Source organism: Aptenodytes forsteri, unplaced genomic scaffold (assembly GCF_000699145.1).
Source record: "Aptenodytes forsteri isolate BGI_AS27 unplaced genomic scaffold, ASM69914v1 Scaffold153, whole genome shotgun sequence".
NCBI classification, from domain to species: Eukaryota; Metazoa; Chordata; class Aves; order Sphenisciformes; family Spheniscidae; genus Aptenodytes; species Aptenodytes forsteri.
Genome location: NW_008796178.1, coordinates 1295683 through 1317603, shown reverse-complemented (window position 1 = coordinate 1317603; position 21921 = coordinate 1295683). Strand labels below are relative to the sequence as shown.

The window sequence follows — 21921 nt, the reverse complement described above, 5'->3', positions numbered from 1 at the left end:
GGGCCAGCCCCGTGAGGACCCGCCCGCCCCGGTCCCCGGTACCGCGTGAGGCAAGTCAGTAACGGCCGGGCACCACAGCAGCCCTCTACCACCGCTCGTTACGACGAGATAAGCCTTTTTCTGTCTTTGCACAGCACTCAGCCAAGCTAGGATAAGCCTCCCCCAACGAGTTACGAGTTTCTGCTCTGAAAATTCATTACTAAGGGTCCTGTTTCCAGGAGGAGGGCTCATCCACACACCGACAGGTTTGCCTCAACTCCACCTCAGGTTTGTCTCTAAAAAAAATAATTTTAAAAAGCCTGTTACCTAACAGAACGGCATCCGTTCACCAGGCATCAACCAGAGCATTGATACCCCCGACAGCAGGGGAGTTACGCCTTCCTCAGCAGAGCTCTGCCACCCTGCACCATATCTCTGCCGCTCAACACCATATCTGAGAAGGAGCCCTGTGACACCAAAGTGCTGCAAGGAAAAAAACCTGTCAGCATAACTCAACACAGGGAAAACGGAGCATTTCAGGATTTGCAAAGCCTAATGAAAACGTCCCTCTTTCACGATAAAGCCAATGTCAAAAAGTCTGTGACTTAATATTCAGTTTATCAAAGGAAAGAAAAAAACAAGAGAGACAATTTTAAGGTGAGGGAAAGATTTTCAAGATTAATTAAATCAGGAATAGATTAAAAGGTATTAAAATATTTTTCATTTTACTATAGTTTCAGATAAAACAGTTTGCATAGCTAACTTGCATTACTATAGTGCACTATAATATGCGATTCTTCTTTAGTAAAGTTTATGTATAATCTTGTAAAAACATTGTGTAGTTACTTATTTTGCAGATGACAAAATACTATACTAGAGATGTTATCAGTTGAAAGTACTGACACATTTTTTTAGGCACTAAATAGCATTGTACCTTTTATTTTTTTTTAATATTGCGAAGTCATGAAATAAACAGCAGCAGGATATCTGAAAAGTTGAGTATTGTTCAACTACCTACATAAAACCTCTCTTTTCAGCACTTACCCTTTAAGAACTGTGCTATACTACAATATAAACATCAATTTAATTTTCCCCAGAGATAATTTTCCTGCAAGCCATACATTGAAGCTCTTTTGCTAGCTTAATCTTTGTGGTGTCCTTACAAATCCTGTAAAATATAGAAGAGAATCTGTATGGCATTTGCAAAATGGTTATTTATATTCAAGACAACCTATAAACCCACCACCAAAAAACCGCATTGGTCAGTAGCCCCATCATTTTTCTCAGTGTCATACTCAGATGGCTGAACTTGAGTGTCTTTCTGCAACCTGCGAGGGACATGTCCTTCCCCGCCCTTGGCTGTCAAGATACATCTTGCCCTGTTTCAGGGCTTTTACAAAGACCGAGATAGTCTTGCTTGCAAAGAGATCCTTCCATCCTCCTACTTCTACTCTGCGTTAGTATTGATACAGCATATGCTTGCAAGAACACGCCTAAGGCTTAACTGCTTTTTTCTGTATTACTCATGGGATTGTAGAATAACGTCACCTTCATTTACATTCTAGAAAGCAATATTGGAATGACTGTAAAAAGAAAGAAAAGCTTGCAACTTGACTGAGATTTCAACAGGAACATGTTTGTTGGTTTTTTGTTTTTAAATTATTGTACACCTAGTAATAACTACTGCTTCTTAAACAGGGTGTAGAGTCATTGTGAAACTCCAGGGTTTTTTTACTTCTGGTTTCACTGAATTCTTTTGTTTAGGTAGATCGCAGGCATGGGGTTTGTCTTTTTCCTTTCCAGGTATCTTCAGTCATTCCCAAGGTGCCTGAAGCTGATTTTTATATTTTGGAAGAAAAGGTGTTTTCTGCTCCAAGGAGAAGCTTGTTTTTTCTTACATTACGCTTTCACACTGTGGAAGCAATGTTGTGCGCCCTACTACGTAAGACACGTAAGCTAGCTAGATGGGCAGTATAAAGTACTAAGCAGGGCCCACGCTATTGCAGGGAAACTTTTTGAATCAGGTGCCTGAAGCTGATTTTTATATTTTGGAAGAAAAGGTGTTTTCTGCTCCAAGGAGAAGCTTGTTTTTTCTTACATTACGCTTTCACACTGTGGAAGCAATGTTGTGCGCCCTACTACGTAAGACACGTAAGCTAGCTAGATGGGCAGTATAAAGTACTAAGCAGGGCCCACGCTATTGCAGGAAAACTTTTTGAATCAAAGGTAGGAGACTTCCGCAGTACTGAAATGGATCTTGTGGAGCATTTCCTTTTAAGCTGAGTTAATCAAAACCAGCCCCAGATCTCTTTTCCTCAAGACTTATCCCTCATGGAAACTTGCGTGCTTCTAGCATACAAAAGATGCTCATACTTGATGCATAAAAATGCAAAGTTGCTAGTTTATCGGAGTTCAAATAAATCATCACAAGTAGATTATCTTTCATTCAAACTAGCTTGAGTTGGTTTTATGTGGTAATTGCACACAAGTATCTTACCGAGAAGTGAAATACTTGAATTCCACCTTACCTTTTGGATTCCTTCCGGACACCATAGCCTGGATATTCTATAAAAAAAAATTCTTAAGGCAGTTATTAGAACCAGAGAGTTGACTTCAAAAGGAGGTAAGTTGTCTCCCATTGCTTTCTACTTTATCTTTTAAATTGCCAACGAATTTCCTAAAATAATACTTTATGGGGCCTGTTTCCAATTTATGTAGGCCCCCACTGTAATCTAGTTAGATTGAGATTGCCTTTATAAAGCAGTGAACAGATACACTTTTACTTTTTTATTTTAAAAAAATCTTAAAATTTTGTTTATTTATTTTTACAAAAGAATGTACAGGAGTTGCTTAGACCATTGATACTATACAACCCATTAAGATTTAACAGCCACCACTTTATTTCATTCTTATTTGATAATTCTGGGCTACTGAAAGAGTAAGCTATAAAGATTATTATCTACAATGCAGAAGCTTAAAATAATTTACTGTTTTCATAAATATTTCTCATTCCTGAACATCTCTAAGACATGAAAAATATAAGATGAGAACAGAATGTACTAGAAAATGGCCTTCCTTATTATTACAGAAGCACTGAGATAAGTGAAGTACCTCTGCATGGCACCAATCTGACTCAGTTTGAGGAAGAGGAACAGTCCAACTGCAATATAAAGGTGGAAAGCTACATGGTTGAAATATTTCCAGTTAAAAAACCCTTAAACATCATCTTTATGGACTGAAAACAAAGTTTTAGGAGTCTTACTTTTCATACAACAGAAATATTCAGAATTGTACCAAAGTCTCACAAATTTATTGTCATATAAAAACAGATTCAATCACAAATAATCAGGCTGAAGTCTTGTCAAATACAAAATGAAGTATAAAAATAGAACACAATATACAAGACTAGAAGTAGTTAAATATTACTGAAACCCAAAGTAACACTGGAATAATTGTTATTTACAAAATCTTGCCTAATCTCTGAGTCCATCTTGAGCTACAGTAATTTCTTTACTTTTTTAGGAGATTAACATGCAGATCTGACAGCTGTAAATAACAAAATGAAACGAATTTATACAAATATATGTACATTGAGGCACAGTGCTTTGTAAAGACTTTGTTACCCAGTTGTTACTGTGAAGAGGTGTTTTTAGTCATTCACATTTTAGAAGACTTGTCTCATCCTCTCCCTGCCCCCCTCCCACCCAGGGTTATTTAACACTTAACTGCAAACTCAGAAAGAAACAAGCTTCTTTTATTAAAAACGGTCTCCTCAGAAAAAAGCAACTTTGCTGTGGAAGTTGTGACAGTTGGTCGTTACAAAAGGTCTTCTTGCTATGTGATACACAAATCACAGAGAAAGATAGTATGAAGTAGTTCCCATTGATTAGTTTGTGCATTTAAATATTATAAATGCACTTATTGGACAAGCACCAAACAAACCCACATTTCAGTTGTGGAGAGTACTATCATGATGATAGATATATACATTATTTTAAAAACTAATAGAAATTTAATATACAAATGGCTCTGAATATACAATAAAATAATGTCGTTTAAAAAAAAAAAAAAAAAAAAAAAACTATGTGGAGAAAACAACCATTAAACAAAGAATACCACCATTAGGCACAAAGTATTTCTGTTGTTAGCAATTTTAAGGGAAGTCCAAAGACAGATCAGTTATCATTTGTCTGGGTATTTCGAGATGAATCCCTTCAAGATAATGCAGAAACCTATAAAAAGAAAAGTAAAAGTGACTATAAGAGAACAAAGTTATTTCCAAATACAAGGCAACACTTTTATTATTTAGATAGGCAAACGTTCACCTTTCTTGTCTAGGATTTTTTGAAAAAATATTTTATTAAAATTCTTAACTACGTTGTATCTTGAAATGTAGCAAGATTTAGGAAAACCAAAAAAACTTACCTTCTTTTAGTCTTCCCTTGCTCTTTAAGCTTCTCAGACCTACAGATACAGCGAAGAGTGGGGAGGTATTCAAGTATGCTGGCTTGCTTATTACCCAGGTTTAAAGGACTTCTGGAAAATACAGTTCTGATGACTGCCAGCCTCTTCTGTGCTTTTTTGTGAATGCTAAAATGGAAAATGAAGCTTTATTGTTTCTTGTTCAAGAATATGCAGTCCCTATTTTGTTCTAAGATAAAACCCACTCGTTTAAAACTCTGTTAAACACACCGATGTCCAAAACTGTGTCCCAATGGATTAGATGCCTGCAACTTCTGATCGTGTGCTGCTTACACAACATCACAAAGCTGCAACTCGGAGACAGAAACAGGAGGGAGGGACAGTAGTTTGTTTGGCCAATGCTCTTAGCTTAACTATGGAGTCTAGTCAGGGGAGGTCTTCACAATCTAGTTATGTATGTGAGGTTTAGTACATCTGCCAGACAGTGTAACTGAAAGCATCTGTGGTCTTCAAAAATTAAAAGCGTCACGCGATTGGATCTGATATACATTGGTATTTGCCAGAATGTCAATAACTCATGATATATTGGCCAAACTTGGTCACAGGTTAGATGGTTACCTCCATTTTGACCTTGCTCCTCTGGGTACTGACTTACAGAAATAAGTCTAAGCTATTTTCCTATTCAGACACTTGAATAGGTTTTATTCACCTATTATGCCAATTTCATGTATGACGACTTGTTTATGTTAAAAATAATCTTTCATATCCACACTTGCTAGCAGCAATGTATTCTTTGATCTTTTATAATATATTAAAGGCTATTCTTCGGTAGCATAAGGTACTACAAAAAAATTGCAGTAACTTTGCTCTGAATTTTGTTAGGTCTTCATCAAGCAACACCTACGCATCTAATACAGACTCAATATGACCAGGCACTGGATGAAAAATTTGCATGTCTAGTACTTGCAGAATCCATTTCAGTCCATCTGTCTGTCTTGAAAAAGCCATTCCTTTAGATTTTTCTTTTTCTTTTGGGGGTGGTGGTGGTGTTTGTTTGTTTGTTTCTAAAGTAAATAGACCAGATTAAGGCTACCATTCCTGAATAACATTATAGTCAGGCTATCCAAACAAGAAAAGTCACTTCTTGCAGAGATTGCCCAGCAGTTAATTTAAGCTTATTTAAGTAAAGTGAACAACGTATTCCAGTGTTTTGAGACACACTGACAACATTCATCTTGGTATGAATGTGTATACATAGTATCTGAAACAGTCCTACACCCTGTGAAATGCTTTTATTGACAAATAACTGCATTATATTCCAGAAATATTAGCAAAGTCTTACCTTGAATCAGCTGACTGACTGAAGGATACATAATTTCTTGTGTTTGAAATATGCAAAGTAAGTCCCTCCAGTTGATCACTTTCAGGTGTTTTACTGGTACTCAAAGAGGATTCCAAGTTTTGTGAAATATTAACAGAACATTTGTTAAAACTGAGTGCTTCAATAGCTGCCTTTATTTCACTACAGCTCTGGGAACTCCACCAATCAGTATTTTCTATACTGAATTCATCACAAAGACCATTTTTGATTTTGCCATTTGTCCAATTAAATCCTTCATCTTTAGAAAACTCCAGTGGTTCCTCGGTGTTAGTGTTTACACAGCAATCCAAGAAAGACATGTTCTCCACAAATTCAGTCAGTGAATTCAGACACTGCAAAACAAGAGCAGACCTTTTCTCATTTGCCGAGGTTTTAGTTTTAATTTCTTTTTCTTCTTTATTCATCAACAATTTTGATTCCTCTTTATTCACTTCAGCACATGACATAGGACTATCTGATGGCAAAGTTATGAATTCAGCTGAATAGTTCAGCCCAGTATCAAATAAGTCACTATCATCCAATATATCAAGCCTTTTCTGGTTCTTTGTCTTTTTAGACTTTTTTCCAGAGCTACTTTTTCCAGAGCAATAACTGTTAGTAGATCTGTTTTTCGAAGAAACAATGGTAGTCCTTTGAAGTATAGAGTTAGAGGCTTCAGACTGGTTTGAAAGAACTTGCACTGGTAAGGGAAGAATAAGTTCAAGATTACTATATATAAAATCCATTTTCTTCATCTGGAATTCTGTGAGAAGCTGCATCAATTTATTCCATTTCTCCATGGTTGTGATTTTGTGCTGTAAAATAATCATCATGAAAAATTTATTAATACATTCAAATACTTTTTTAAAAAATAAAAATGTTATTACAGAAAATCTCATACTCCTGGCTTTGCGTTTATGAGGTGAGGGACTGTTTGTTGCTTGCAGGAGACTGCCCCAGTTCAGATTTTGCTTAATAACAACAAAATCCCCTAAATTCTACAACAAAGCTTTTCAAAGAGATTTGCTTCTAAGAAGATGCTATTCATAGTGACAATTACACTCAATTATCTGGCAATCATTCAAAGTATTAGCTAGTCAACTACAAAAATACCTTAAGAAATGTAAACAAATCTTCTGAAGGCAACAGGATATTCTTAAGGCCGAGCAATGTCTCTACACAGCCTGTATCACATTTTGGAAACTCCTGAAGACGTGCATCAACTTGAGAAAAATCAATCTTGGAATCAACAGTCTTTTCAGAATGAATTACATGATCTGCTTTATTTGTCTCATCTCCTCCTGCACAAAGATAACATGCTTTACTTGAAAAGAAACAATTGCATCATGAAATTGATTTTTCCCCTCTTTGCTAAAGTTGGGGTTTTCCTTTTCTAAAGGAATTTTCTAAAATAACTGTCACCTCTTGCTGCAGTTCTGAATGAATATAGCAACTGAAATTAGTCATCCCCATGCCCATATATCATCCCCATTTCATGTCTTCAAGTGTTGCCAATCTGCCCACTCTCCCTTCTTTGCAAGTAACCATTTGAAATAGTCTCTTCTTCCTCCTATGCCCCACTAGTCTCTCTCTGTCGCTCGCTCACACGCTGTCTCACTCACCCACACCTGTTGAAGATACTCCTCCTATATCCTCTGGGACCAAGTTCTTACCCTTGCTGCCTGCTTGCTAGTTGTCCCATTTTTCTCCTATTTTCAGTTCTGCTTCTTCCAGGTGAATTACCTATAACTCAGCTGAATGGATAAAGAACTGCAAACTCCGAGTTGAAGGGAAACTACTACTGGCTCCCTGCTCTGCCCAATTTTGCTACTGTCCTGGTTCTGGTTGAGATAGAGTTAATTTTCTCCCTAGTAGCTGGTACAGTGCTGTGTTTTGGATTTAGGATGAGTATGTTGATAACAACACACTGATGGTTTAGCTGTTGCTGAGCAGTGCTTACACTAGTCAAGGACTCTTCAGCTTCCCGTGCTCTACTGACTGAGAAGGCTGGAGGTGCACAAGAAGCTGGGAGGGGGCAGAGCCAGGACAGCTGACCCAAACTGGCCAAAGGGCTATTCCATACCATGGGACGTCATGCTCAGTATATCAACGGGGGGAAAGCTGGCCGGGGGGCCACTGCCCGGGGAACTGGCTGGGCATCGGTCAGCGGGTGGTGAGCAATTGCATTGTACATCACTTGCTTTGTATATTCTATTATTATTATTATTATTATTATTATCATTTTATTTCAATTATTAAACTGTTTGTTTTTTTTTACTTTTACTCTTCCGATTCTCTCCCCCACCCCACTGGGGTGGGAGTGAGCGAGCAGCTGTGTGGTGCTCAGTTGCCAGCTGGGATTAAACCATGACAGCTACTCAGAAGAGGAAAGGGAGATAATTAAGTACCATAATGATGGGTAATAAACAGGTGCAATAAAAATCAAACTTTTAGTTCCTTATGCATATATACAAGGCTTTGAAGTAGCCGAAAACACCCCCAAAACCCTACCCAAATGTTTTGGAGTCTTACAGAAAGTTACCATCTATTCATATATGTCTAAGAATGGTTTGATTTAATCAAATTCATGTTAAGATGGAGAATTTTTAAAATTAAATTAAATCAACCTACCATGATGTGTCAAACATTTGTCTTTCAAGCATCCACCTCCACTTTTAACCCAAAATTGTAAGTAGAGAACACTTTGTCTGATATCACAGTTATTTGTGGTTAACAGAGCAGCTAAGTCTTTTACATCTGTTCGTAGATTCTCAGCCAGACACAGCACTTGAAGATAGCTAGCAGCATTTATCTAAACAAAAGTTAGACAAAGACCACTGAAAACAACTCTTACCAATCAGACTCAATAGTCACACAGAAGCAAATTATTCTGTTTATGCTTGCGATACATTTTGCCTTTTAATACAGATTAGTTTATTAGATTAGATTACAGTTACATTATAACCTCTATAGAAAAGCAGAATACTGTACCAAATCTAAACAGTCCACATCAGAGAATTAAGTTAAATTTAGAAATTCAACTAATTAAAAACAAACAAACCACACATATTCTGCCTATGTTCCTGAAACCACACACACCTTGTTTCTCATCACCAGTGAACAGGTTTTAGTGAACTATATTCACTTTGAAAGGTTTTTCTTTCTTTCTTTCAACTCTGCAGTTGTCTGGTAGCCCAAAAGATTTTCAATTTCACATTAAAGAAATTCCCCTTCTCAAAAGTTAGTTTCTTCTGATTCTCATTTATTTAGGTTTTTCATATAAGACATAGTTGCAAATAAAACTATTTGCTATACAGAATACTAGTGTTTACATTAAAGGAATAACCCATAATATTTCTAGAATAGTTCCTATACTTTTTAATGAATGAACCAATACTGGCATAGTCAGCCTTCAGATCAAAACTATTAGATATATCATCTATGAAATTATTTACTACATCCTAAAAACTAAATTAAGTGATGCAGTGATGTTCTTATTGTAATTCTCTCAAATACTAAATGGTTAAGACAATAAATCTTCCCGGCTAGTAATAAAAATTCTACATGTAAAGATAAATACATCCTACACATCCTTGCATAAAACCCCCCCAAAATAGTCTTCTGATGAAACAGATATATTACATCAGATAAATATAAACCTACACCAACATTTACGTTTCAAACTTAAATTAGCTGACAATTACTTGCTTGGGACATATCTGCATTTCCGAACACAGACTTACCAAGGAAGGGGTTCTAAAGTTGATCTCTTCAAAATAGCCATCAAACATTAAGCTGAATGTTGGATCTATATAAGGAGATATCAGTGAACCGTCACGACATTACGTTCAAAACTAATTATCTTCTTTACCCATTACAGCAGCCAGTATCTTTATTCAAATACTAAAATACTCGCTTTATAGTCTCCACTCATTTAATTTTACATTTAGGAGCTGTATTCAACCATCACCATTTAAACCATCTTATTAAAAGAGGCTCTTCGGTCTGTAAAGCCTAATTACTGTAACAAACACTACTCACCATTGGTAGTAAGAACTACAGGTCTCTTTGCAGTTGCCATGAATGTCTTTATTGCACTTAGAAATCCTGCATCTTCATCAAATATTATATCTACCTATAGAAAGCAAATGAAGCGCAAAATATCAATGGCTTTAACAATAGCTACAAGCTGTGAATGCAGTCATACTGTTAACGACCGAGTAAGACTTAACATTAATACAGGTTTCTTGAACATGCATGGGCAGCGACAGTATACATGCTTCAGGTAAAGTTCACTTGTTAGCACACACCACTCCGATCAGTCTTCCCTGCTGAAGCTTACAAAATCACAGACAGGTTGGAAGGGACCTCTGGAGGTCAACGTGTCCACCCCCCCTGCTCAAGTTGGGTCACCTAGAGCAGGTTGCCCAGGACCATGTCCAGGTGGCTTCTGAAGTTTGTTTTTTTCTTTTTAATAGAATTGCACCAGTGATCTGTAGGATCAACCCACAGTTGGCAACATTGCTATACCTCCTTTATTTACTTAAGATTACATTCTTGGCTGCAATTTTGTATTCTTAGTTTAAGACTCAAAGACATTTTTGGGCAAGAGGTTAAAGAGAAGAATAATTTAATGTGGGCTTAGATATTGTAATTACTGGGGTGTTAATGGTGACTTTTAAAGTGTCTCAGTGCATTTAAGTAGTGTAAAATTATAAACCAACACTTTCGGCATAATCAAAGGAATTAAATTAGCAGAATCCTGCAAACTGTTCCAACAGTGAACAACTGCTGATAGATATAGTTTCTTTATCTTTTAAAATAACAACCCATGGTTAAAAAAAGTACTCATGAGGATGAAATCATTAAATGTTGAATTAATTTAAGAAGTTGATAACCCTCATACTTCAATCTACCTAGAAGTCTCAAGGAAGAAGGGGAGAAAAAAAGTTAAACTCTTTAAACATAACGAAAGGACCTATTGCTCACATCAATACATTTCACGTGAATTTTACCTCTTCAAAAAGAATGAGAGATGTTGCACTTTTTCTGTTGTGTTCTCCTCCTTCTACTTCTTTGTTTATTGACTTAATTTGAACATCTTTCTTTTCTTCACGTGAATTCTGAGTATTTCCTGCAGACGGGCAAAGAATTGAGTAGGAAGTAAAGAAGGACTGAAACCATTTAATATGCATTCTAGACACTGGTTTCAAAAACACCCCATGTATAAACTGCTTAAGAAAATCTACACTGACATGAAAACTTAGAAATCTGACCTACATCCTTTTATAATGTCTCTTGTTTAAAAAAAAAAAAACAAAACAACAATTTTTTTGGGAATTCAGCAGTGTTTGGTGAAGGGCTGACTATTTATAGAATTAATTCTGCACCTAACCTGTTCGTGACCTACGATATCTCAGGGGCAGGGAGTAGATAAGTCTTTCAAGACAGTGCAATACGATTGCCTGAAAAGACAGGGACTAGACTTGATTGCCCCAATTCAATCCAGCAATTTTGCTCATGCATTCCTCTGTACTGTCTGTGCAAAAGTACTGGTTGTCCAAATATATTATTTCCTTTCTAAAAACCTGTCTTTAAGACTTCCTGATTCCATGAAACATTTGGAAATATACCTTCCAATATTAAGAGACTCAAAGATTTCAGTGTGCCTTTCTATGTATTAAAATCCACAGTCTGTAATCAAACATTTACTGGCTTTAAAGGACCTCTTAATTCTGTGGCAGTGATTTTCATTGATACACACACACACACACACCCCCCACCTAGACAATGACTGTTCCACACCAACCTGAAACAGGCACTGAGGTAATATAAAGGTGTGTTTTTCTAAAAACATATTTTAATTTATCTTCTCTTACCTAAATGCTCTGGAAAAAAACCCAAACACCCCCCCCAAACCAAACAACTAAGGAAAGCCTACTGAACTTCAGATAGTCTGTAGCCTAATTAACTCTCCTGTAATACAGAGTAATGACTACTTCCTATGTAGTTAAGTGTATCTGAGATGCATTAAGCAACTCTTACCGGCAGTTGGAGTGTAGTAAGTGTGCTCTACTCTTTTCTCCACACAGCTCCACATATACAGTAGTACAGTGTAGCATTTCCATCTCCAAAGGTAACTAATTATTAAATAGTGATACCTACCTTTATTTTTTTCTTGAGATGTTACTGCTCCATCATTACCTTTATGTTTGGAAGAAATTTTGAAATAGTTTGCAAGTGTTTTAGGGGGCAAGCTTCGTTTTAATCCTGCTGCTTTTGGTGACAGTGGAGGTTTTCTTGGTGAAATAACTTTCTTTGGAGAATACATTTTTTCTGCAAGATACATTTAATATTAAAGCTGGAAACGTAATCTCAAACTGACATTTCTCAGGCAAATTTACAGCAAATCCCAGTTTTGTATCTAGTACAGGACAGGTTTACTGTGCTGATTTCTGCTTATTTTACTTCTCTCCTGTTATAGGGAATGCTTTCTGTTCAACTTTCTATTCAAGTGCCATAGCACTTACTCCACCACTACACAAATAACTTAAGATAATCAAGAGTCAGTCATTTTGATAAAGTCATTATTTAATTTGGTATGTAGTTGTGTTAACCAACAGAGCATTTCTTATTATTATGGCCAGAATAGCTGAAATTTGCTATCTTTTTTAAACAACTGATGACTAAAAATTGTTTTGGGAACTCCATTCCTAAAAAAAAACCCAACAAAAAACCAACAACCCCTCTCCAAAACCCCAATCAAACAAAAAAACCCCAGATACAACCATGAAACTTACTTGGTGACTTGGCACTGCTACAACTGTTAAAAAAGCAAGGCTTATGTGCATTAATGCCTTTTTTGTCCACTTGATGAGACTGGGTAGCTTCTTTTAGTTGAGACAATATCTGTCTACCGCTACGCTGGCAAGAGGCATTGACTTCAAATATCTGCAATGATATTTAATTTACATTAAAAAAATTTTAGACATCTTGTATGACAAATGCTTTCATACCACTAGTTACAAATAAGAAAAATGGCACTGACGGAAGGACTCCACAAACCTTAAAACCAAGCTCCTGAGCACAAGCATATACTGCAGCAGTTTTCCCCACTCCCGGTGGGCCAGTTATCAGAACTGTATTGCAAAGGCTAGTCTCTTCCTCAATATCAGACTTACTATCTTTAAAGTCAAGGCTGTCCAAAGAATCTGTAGAATTATTTAAAAGAAAAGGAAGGATTCACGTCATTTTTATGCCAACTTGAACAAAGAGAAGCTATATATATTATTTTTAATTCTGTCAGCACCTTCATGCTCTTTGTCCTCCTTTTCCCCTTTCTGATTTCTTTTTTCTTCCCAATCAGCTTTTTTTTTCCATTCTTTTAACCAACTATAAAAGGAAGGAACAGAACAAAATTAAAAATTACTGCTGAATAAAGTGAACCAAATTCAGATGGAACCGAACATAAAACCAGGTGACATCAGCCACTTGGTATCCCTCTCAGAAACTTATTACGTCCTTTCAGATTAAAAAAGAAATAAATTGTTCAGGGTTTGTTTGATTCTTTTGTAAAAAAAGATTCCTTCTTCATTCTCCATTCTATTAGTTGATTGGTATAAAAACAAGTCACTTGGCAAACTACTTAGCATTTTCCATGGTTTGTTTTCTCATTCATAGTTTAGTGTTGTTTGTCAGATGGAACCTTAAATTCTGCTAAGAGCCACAACAATAACTTAAACCCATACAGAAAATTTAACTGAAAGCACAATGTATTAGATGGACTTGAGCGCTAAATTACTGTCAAAAGCAGAGGCAGTGCATCAAGATCAGGATCAGGCATGCTTGTAGGGAAGTATAGACAAGTACTGCTAAGTTGCTATCTCTCATTCATAGTGTGTAAGCTTAAATAACCTGACAAAAAATAATTTTTACTAAAATTGTAAGGGCATTAGTTAAGTATTCCATTCCATCCCACAGCCTAATCCAGTATTTCATCTGTGTTTTTGTTTTGTACCATACCATACAAGCTACCGAGGTATTACTGCAAAAGAAACTATGACCAAAAGATCATTCAGACCAACTGACAATTTGTTTCTGCAACTTTTTGGAAATAAACCAAAACAAAAGCCACAAATATATATCCTGTAAGTGTTATGCAAGCGTAGCGTAAAATAATTGACTTCGCTTCTTTGAGCATAATCAAGTAATATGATGTTTTGAGTTATTTTAAGAATGGATCCATGCTCCCACTTCTGACCTGTGTAGCCTTTCAATTTCTTTCTTGTTCCCTACAAGTTCACTGGAATCTTGAGGCTGATATTTTTCTGTCCAGAGCATGTCTTCCTTTTCAACACCTACAGAAAAAATATTATCCATTTTTAAATAGTTCTTCATGCAAAAGAGTTGATCAAGTCTAGTAGAATATTAAGACTAGATATGTGTTTTGCATCACAGTGGAAAGCTGACATACATCATATATACTTTCCCTCAATGCAAAGAGAATTAAAAATCAGACAGGAAATGCAGTCACCTGAAAGTGTATTTGGCTCTGATAAACATTCAGCGTCTTCTGTCCTAACATCTGGTTTCTGGGTCTTGTTTTTTCCCAAATGCGTGGCTTGTCCTGTCTCTGCTTGTTTTTCTCCAGATATGGGAGAAATAAGGTTCCTGGAAACTCTGGATTTTATTTCAGTCTCTGTACCTTCAATTTGTTTTCTTCTTTTTGATTTGCGGTCTTCTGTTTCTTTCCTTTTCCTCTTAGTTTCCTTCCAATTGTCAGAATGTTTCTGATTTACCTCAGAATTTGCAGTGCCATCTCTGCTTTCTAAGGAGAAAAAAAAAACCAACCACCACATCCTTTTAAAATTTCAAGCTACGTCCATTACAACCATGCATTTGTTTAAACCATATTTGAAGAATTTGGTTAAAGTGACCTAAAATGTGAGGACCAATTTATTTCCAATAACAGTATTCCTTCACTGACATACTTCTGGAAATTCCAAGTTGCCTTTTTATGCCAGAGAGAGTGAGAGTGCGAGTTTATTTTTCCCTACGTAGGTTACTAACCTTGTATATTGTTTTCAAAACCCAACCATTCCGTTTGCTTTTTCAGAAACTTGTAGAAGTATTTTCTCACAGGAAATTGAGAATTAGAAGACATGATCTCATCTAATAAGTCTTTCCTGAATGTATCTGGAAAAACTGATCGTTGGCCAGAAAGCTGTAATACACACACACACAAAAAAAATTACTTGAAAACATTACACAGAATAACATTGTATAATTTAAATTGGTAGCTGTCTTGTTAAACCCAGAGATTAACAGAAAGCCTTGAGAATTGTCTAATGTTACAATGCAGAATGGTTAAAACACACACAAGCAGGAAAAAAAAAATCCAGGACTGAAACAGATTCAAACTACAGGATTTTTTAAAACAACAGAAGTCCTAACAAGTAACAAAACAATTTCAATTTTCTTTTCATTTTTCTTGTAACACAAGTCCCCATTTTAAAGTACTAACCACAGGTGCAGAACAGTTTCCAGTTAGTTTTGAATTCACAGTGGAAAATTCACCAAGTGAGAGAGTGATTTTTGTGACGTTAGTGACTTCAGTATTCAGTTTCCTTAGCTTAGTTAATAGAGGACACGATGGTGATTTCAATTTCCACATTGGATAACCTACAGAAGAACCCCCACCAAAAACAAAACACCAAGAGGAAACTTTCGTTAACAAAACAGAGATACAGTCACAGACAAAAACATCCTACAGTAAGTAAGAGTAAATGGTTTTAATTACAGCTTTATCATGTCAAAGCCAAGCTTATTTAACTTGCACTGCATCAACTTTTTATCTTTATTAATTCCACCTCCCACAAGCAGAACAAATTGGTACATTTTTGCATACAACACTTCTCCACTAAGTTGCTCCTGAGCTCTGCTTGCTCTAAATAATAACCTGTGCCCTCACCGGGTCTCTGTGGGACAGATGCTCACCAAGGATTTCATTTGCTTATTGGTTGGTTTGCAAATATAAACTCTGTTAAGTGCTATTTTATCTTCTGCTTTTCTGTCATGCCCTTTCATAAGAACATTTCCCTTTCCCTCACTTAGTGGAAAGAAACAGGCTGTTCTTTTCTCTTTTGAGAAATATTTTGCCTTTGTCAGAAGGAAATGGTTTCTGCCCCAATCAGTCCAACACGGAACTTGAAAGACTAACTTTTTGGACTAAATGTTAAGAATTTTGCATCCTCACTCATAAATGTATACATTACTTTAGCATCAATTTAATTTGTAAATTGTGTATGCAAAAACATCTCACTGGGAACTTTTAAGTTTTGTTTTCTTACTGCGACACAAAACAAGAGGAAACTGCCAGTTATTCCAGTCATAATAGCAAGTTCTGCTGTTCAAGTTTTTTCTTTTCTGCACAGATTTACTAGAAATTATTATATACATTTACACAATGGCTGAACAAAACCTTACAGTCATCCTTCTGCTGTACATGGACAACAGTCTTAAAACATGAACTTGCAAGAGAGTACGCTTCCATTGCTGCTGCTTTCTTTGCAATCTGCCTTTTCAGTGACTCTGGCAATCCACTCATCAAGAATTCACGTTTTGCTCTGAACTGATCATCATCTTGAGAGTTTTCAGATGCATCTTGGCTTTAATGAAAATAGAAAAAAAAAACCCACACCATTAGAACTACCAGCTATGTAAGGCTTACAACAGAATTTAATCACATTCACTTCTACACAGGAGTTAGAAATAGTCTGGGAGAACACTAAATTTAATTTAAATGTAGTAAGTTTACATTTAATTTTAAATTTTGTGTTAGAGATTTTAATTTAAAAAAAAAAATCCACTTTGGTTTTGTATTTTTATATGCAATTTAGGATTTCTTTTTTATCAGTCATCAACTACATTTTCAACCATCTAAAATGGCTCAACAATGGTTGAAGAACTCTCAAAAAAACCCCCAAAATTTTACAAGCAGATTAACATATTGATCAGTATAAAAACCATGAACACGTATATCACATTTCAATAAGTGTATTTAAATTTGTAAAATGAGAGAATGTTAAAGTAACCTTGAAATATATTTTGATTCTTAAGCAACTACAGTCTTGAAAACTGACCTGCTTTCATCAAAGATCACAATTGGTTCACCTGCAGAGTTTTGAGCATTTCTGCCTAGGAAGGAAGATGGATATCCCAGTTTTCCTTTAAAAAGAAATCATGATTAGATTAGCACTGATATAGGATTCTAACCTTGCTTCTCTGTTCACTATCTGTAAGTTCCATTTAATAACATTAGGAAATCTACTTTTCTTAAGGGAAAGTTGAGTATTTTAACAAAATTCATTATATTTCTAGTTATTTCATCACGACAGATGTTATTTTCTGTAACATTAAAAAAAAAACTTAAATTAGAAGACAACAAAACATAGTACACTATTGGCAGTTTTTCGAACAAACATAGTTTTCCCTGAATGAAGAAAAATCAAAGCAGCACGTGTAAATAACCTCTGCGCTCTTAACTCATATCATAAAAATAAAAGGTATATATCGGAATATTATACAAAAAATCAGAAGAGATGAATGTACTGCAAAGGCAGCTTTATAAAATAAAGTTATAATAGTCAATAACTGTAATAAAAATTAAACACATTCAGTAAGACCCAATTACCATCTGAGTTCTTCGCAACCTTCAAGTTTCTAGACTTTTTCCCCAAAACATCATTTAAGCTCCGAAGATTCTTTTGCTTCACATTCTGCACTGTAGTAGTGGCATTACTCAGGCTTGAATCTAAAATTACTACCGATTCCTAGAGGGAAAACAAAACAAGAAAGGAAACACAACTTTTCCTCCTTTATTAACAATACAATTTAGCGATCAGTACTGAGAAAACTGAAGAAACTGCTAGAGAGCTTAGAAGTTAGCAAATACAATTTGAAGATCATACAATACTTTTATGACTGTTGTCTACACATAAATAGTATATAGAATAAGATCTCCAATATATAGATGAAGGCCAGAATTACTCTCATCTAAACTTAAATGTCTAGAACATACACATTTGAAACAGACACCTTGCTGTCCATTAGGAAAGAGAAACAGTCACTTCTAAAGTGTGATCATCTGCTGCATTTTATAGATCTTCATTAGGATAAGCTTTCCAGTCTATGCCTGGCAGTTACTTTACTATTTTACATTTACCATACCATTGCACAGATATCTACCTGATTTGATTTTTTAAAAGAAATGTTTGGAAGATAAGAAACATTTTTGTTGCTCAAATGAATCACAAAAACATCAGAATAATTTTTTTTCCTCTACAAAGTATACAGGCTCACTTCATTTTCTTGTAATTTTTTCTTTTCAGCAAGAGCTCGCTGTCGAGATGAGCGCCTCACAGGAGTTGCTAAGTCTTCATTAACCTTTGATCTATTATGCTGTATAGCCTTTGCTTTTTCAATCAGCTGTTTCGCTTTGGATATATTTTTAGAAGTAGAGCTTATCTGTTAACAAAGTACAAAAGAGCAAAAATACCGAATATATTGCTATTAATTGCTAGGTAAGTATTTCACATATTAGTATAATTTTTCACACTCATAAAAGTGTAAGATTTTTATAAACTTCTATTGGCATCAAAAAGAAAATGAAAGTATAGAAAGGCAGAGCAAACCAAGATGATATAAATACTTTTCAAAAGGGAGTGAGAGCCCTACAAGGGGATCCTCCAATTTGTCCAAAGAACAAATGAAATATGGGCAGTGACGTTCTTAAGCATAAGCTGTTCTGCTGTACCCAAACACTATGTCCCATCCTGAGAACCTGCAGACCACGAGCATACTATTTTATTGGATTTTTCTGTTATGAAAAGTAGATTTATACTAATAAAACATATTTTAAAATCTAAGGTACATTAACTGTACAAGAAACTATCTCAAATTCTATCATAAATCACAGTAATATTCTCTTTCCGTAGGGCATCTGAGAACTGTCATATTGTATTACATTAGGCTATCACAATGCACTGAATATTAACGCAAGTATATGCATATAGTAAATGAGAAAATACTGAAACACAAACTGTTACATAAATTACCTTTGTATTTTTGGAGTTAAACTCTTCGTTCTTCCTTGCTTCAGCTTTATTTGATTTTGTAGTCGCATTGATACGTGTAAACCTCATTCTAATTAGAGAAAAAAGCATTATGAAATTATTACTTTGTAATAAAGGGAAATGTTACTCTCAATCTCATTTTCAAAAGCCTTTAAAAATACAGTGCTGCAAACAGAAGCAACCCCCCGACTGGTGGTTTGTGGGTTGGTTTTTTTTTTTGTTGTGTTGTTTTGGTTTTTTTTTTAATGTCTTCAGTGCAAGCACATTTATAGAGTCAACTTTGGTTCTTCTGTATTATTATCCAGTGTGATCAGTACTTATGCAGCTTTGGTATGCATTCCAATCAATTTATAATTGTGTCTTACTCTTAAAACACTTGCAGGAAAACACAGTGCAAAAAGGTAGAATACACTCTAAAATGTTTACCTTATTGGGCTGTTTCCATCAAAGGGCACTGTAATCACCTCAGCTTTATACACGTTACTTTTCTTCAAGGACTGCTTACTTGCTTTTGGTGTAGAAGTCTGAAACGGACAGCCACTTAATTCATCTTCAGAAAAGGTATTTCTAATCCTGTTTTTTTCAGGTGTAACGTTTTTTGATGTTTTGATTTTCTTTTGCCTTAAACTCCTCCTTAACTCATTCACTTTTGGACTTGATGAAATTCTTACATCTAAGGTGTTTTCCTTAGTAAGAACATGAGCTCTTGAATCCTCATCTTCATTATGATTGCTAGTATTTGAGACATTCGTTTCCTTAGTTTCTGATGCATTTCTTCTTCTGTTACCTTTTTTCTGAAACTTTTTAGGTCTTTTGGTTTTAGTTCTGTTGTTTTCAGGACTAGAATGTGTACGTTTGTCCACATAATCTTCTGGTACTCCATTTTCTAATCCTTTATTTGAAGCAATGTCATCTTCAGGTCCTCCTTTTTCTTTTGAAGACTTTCCAATGGCTTGCTTTTGTTTTCCGGGTGCCTTTTTAACTCCACTTTTTATTACATCTGATATTGGTTGTCTAAAAGCCTTCATAAACTGATGCCTTTCTTCCAGAGTACATTTTGGCTTCAAAGAATCAGACCCTGCGGTCTCTAGTACAGCTAACTCCAATTCTTCTTCCTCAATAACTACATTAGATTTTCTTTTCTGAGTAACCTGTTCAGTTTGTTCATTGTCCAAGAGGGGTGGGCTACTTTCTTTTTCCCCTACACATCCTTTCTGCTTCAAAAAAATAGAAGCTATTTTCCTAGAGCCTTTTTGCTCCTTATGTAAAGGAGCTAATTTTGGGGGAATGGAATGAACTTGTGCAAGGACAGTTACTGTTCTAAGTGGCAGCTGTTGAGATTCCTCACACTTTTCTGGGTCACTAATACTATCACTTTTGTCCATTTCATTTGCTGTAGCAGAATTGTCCATTGTTGGCTTTGTGTCTTCTTCAACACAATCCACATTATTTTCTCCCTGACTCTTCAAGAAGTCCTCAAATGACACCGTTATTGTACCATTATTTACCTGTGATGTCTTATCACCCGTATGAACTTCAAAACTGGAGTCACTAATAGTAATGTCACACACTGCTATTGTAGGAGATACCATCTTTTTCTTATCTTCTGTTTCCTTTTTACACTTTTCATTCAGCTGGTTTTCAGATGAAGAACTTTCAGACAAATCCATATTTACTTTGTGCTTCATTTTCCTTGATTTTCTTATCCTATTTTTTGTTCCGTTTATTTCAGAACCAACTTTCTTTGCATTTTTTCTGTAGATGACAGCATTTGAGAAGTTTTCTCTTTGCACATTATCTTCTGCTAATTCTCTTGCACATTTTTGGTCAACTAAAGTACAAGTACCAATAAAATCAGTTCTGTCTTGTTTCAGTCCTGTTGTTTCTCTGCTGTCATCACTACTAATTTCTATTTCATGTTCATTCTCAGATTCTTTCATCTCTCTTAGCTTATTATTTAAACTAACTCTCTTCCCTTTCCTCTTCCGCTTTAAAGGTGGTTTAAAAGGTGACTTACAGTCTTTGTCATCAGCATCCAATGGTGGTTTATTTTCTCCAGCTACAACTGGTAATGTAGTTTTCTCAGTTACAGATGTCTTTTTAAAATAATCCAATATATTGTTGGGTTTTGGTGGTGACAACGCTTTATCCACTGGTTTTGCTAATGGTGAAAAATATCTTGTGATTGTTTTTATGGAAGTATCTTCCTCTCGCCGTTTCTTGCATGGCTATAAAAAAGTTCAACATTAATCTTAGTTTTTAAAAACTTAAGATGACTTAGTATGGTGAGATAAAGCAGTACAGTATCTGTAGTATCTACTAGCGACACTAGTACTTTTTCAGAGGATAAAAAACTCACGTCAATGCGCTATGAATGTGTGCGCATCAACTTTATCTCCATGTTTTCAAAAGCCATCTAAGCTCAAAATAAAGATTCTGCCATTTCAAATAAATAAAAATCCCATTCTGAAACTTGGAGACCACCAAAACTGAAAGTGACCACAAGGTCATCAGAACAGCTCTGCAAAGATTTCATAATACTAGAGTTCAGAAAGTCTGCTTTAATTCAGACGATCTACCTGTTGGTTACCTTGAGAAGTTCGCCAGATCATTTGTAGAGCACTTCACAGAGAATTTCAACATCCCTTAAAGATGCATGATCCTACCGTAAACATCTAACATATCTTAAGAAGAAACTATACCTTTTAAAATACACAAGAGAATTCATATCTCATAATTCAAACCATTAAAAAAAATTTATGTGTATGACTCCAAGAAAGATGGCTCGCAAAGGCTTTTATAACTCTCCTAGTCTATTAAAAACTGAACTCTTCTGAAATCGCATCATCTGAAACTGAAAACGCTTCTTCCCAAGGCTACCGAGGGCTCCGCTGGGGTACCCCAAGAAGGCATTTCATGACAGCTCGGCCCGCGGGCTGCGCAGCGCTCCCCAGCGCCGGCCGTCGGGCTGCGAGCGAGGGCGCGGCGCCGGGCACCGGGCTGGCAGGCGCCCCGCAGCGCCCCGGC

The 21921-nt window shown here is 35.8% G+C and overlaps 1 protein-coding gene across 1 annotated transcript in view; it reads right to left on the bottom strand.

The window, feature by feature from the left end:
• Positions 1-3714: 3714 nt before the first annotated feature.
• Positions 3715-21921, bottom strand: part of ATAD5 (ATPase family, AAA domain containing 5) — a 21263-nt gene continuing 3056 nt past the window's right edge. The window contains exons 3-24 of the mRNA XM_019474225.1: positions 19321-21122; positions 18877-18964; positions 18122-18286; positions 17454-17592; positions 16903-16987; positions 16247-16428; positions 15285-15442; positions 14831-14984; positions 14295-14588; positions 14022-14118; positions 13071-13153; positions 12827-12972; positions 12562-12712; positions 11927-12097; positions 10777-10895; positions 9803-9896; positions 9505-9569; positions 8393-8573; positions 6875-7062; positions 5744-6576; positions 4405-4569; positions 3715-4211 (exon numbers count right to left, since the gene is read on the bottom strand). Coding sequence (XP_019329770.1) covers positions 4133-4211; positions 4405-4569; positions 5744-6576; positions 6875-7062; positions 8393-8573; positions 9505-9569; positions 9803-9896; positions 10777-10895; positions 11927-12097; positions 12562-12712; positions 12827-12972; positions 13071-13153; positions 14022-14118; positions 14295-14588; positions 14831-14984; positions 15285-15442; positions 16247-16428; positions 16903-16987; positions 17454-17592; positions 18122-18286; positions 18877-18964; positions 19321-21122 — 5439 coding nt within the window. The 3' untranslated portion in view covers positions 3715-4132. The remainder of the gene's footprint in view (positions 4212-4404; positions 4570-5743; positions 6577-6874; positions 7063-8392; positions 8574-9504; positions 9570-9802; positions 9897-10776; positions 10896-11926; positions 12098-12561; positions 12713-12826; positions 12973-13070; positions 13154-14021; positions 14119-14294; positions 14589-14830; positions 14985-15284; positions 15443-16246; positions 16429-16902; positions 16988-17453; positions 17593-18121; positions 18287-18876; positions 18965-19320; positions 21123-21921) is intronic.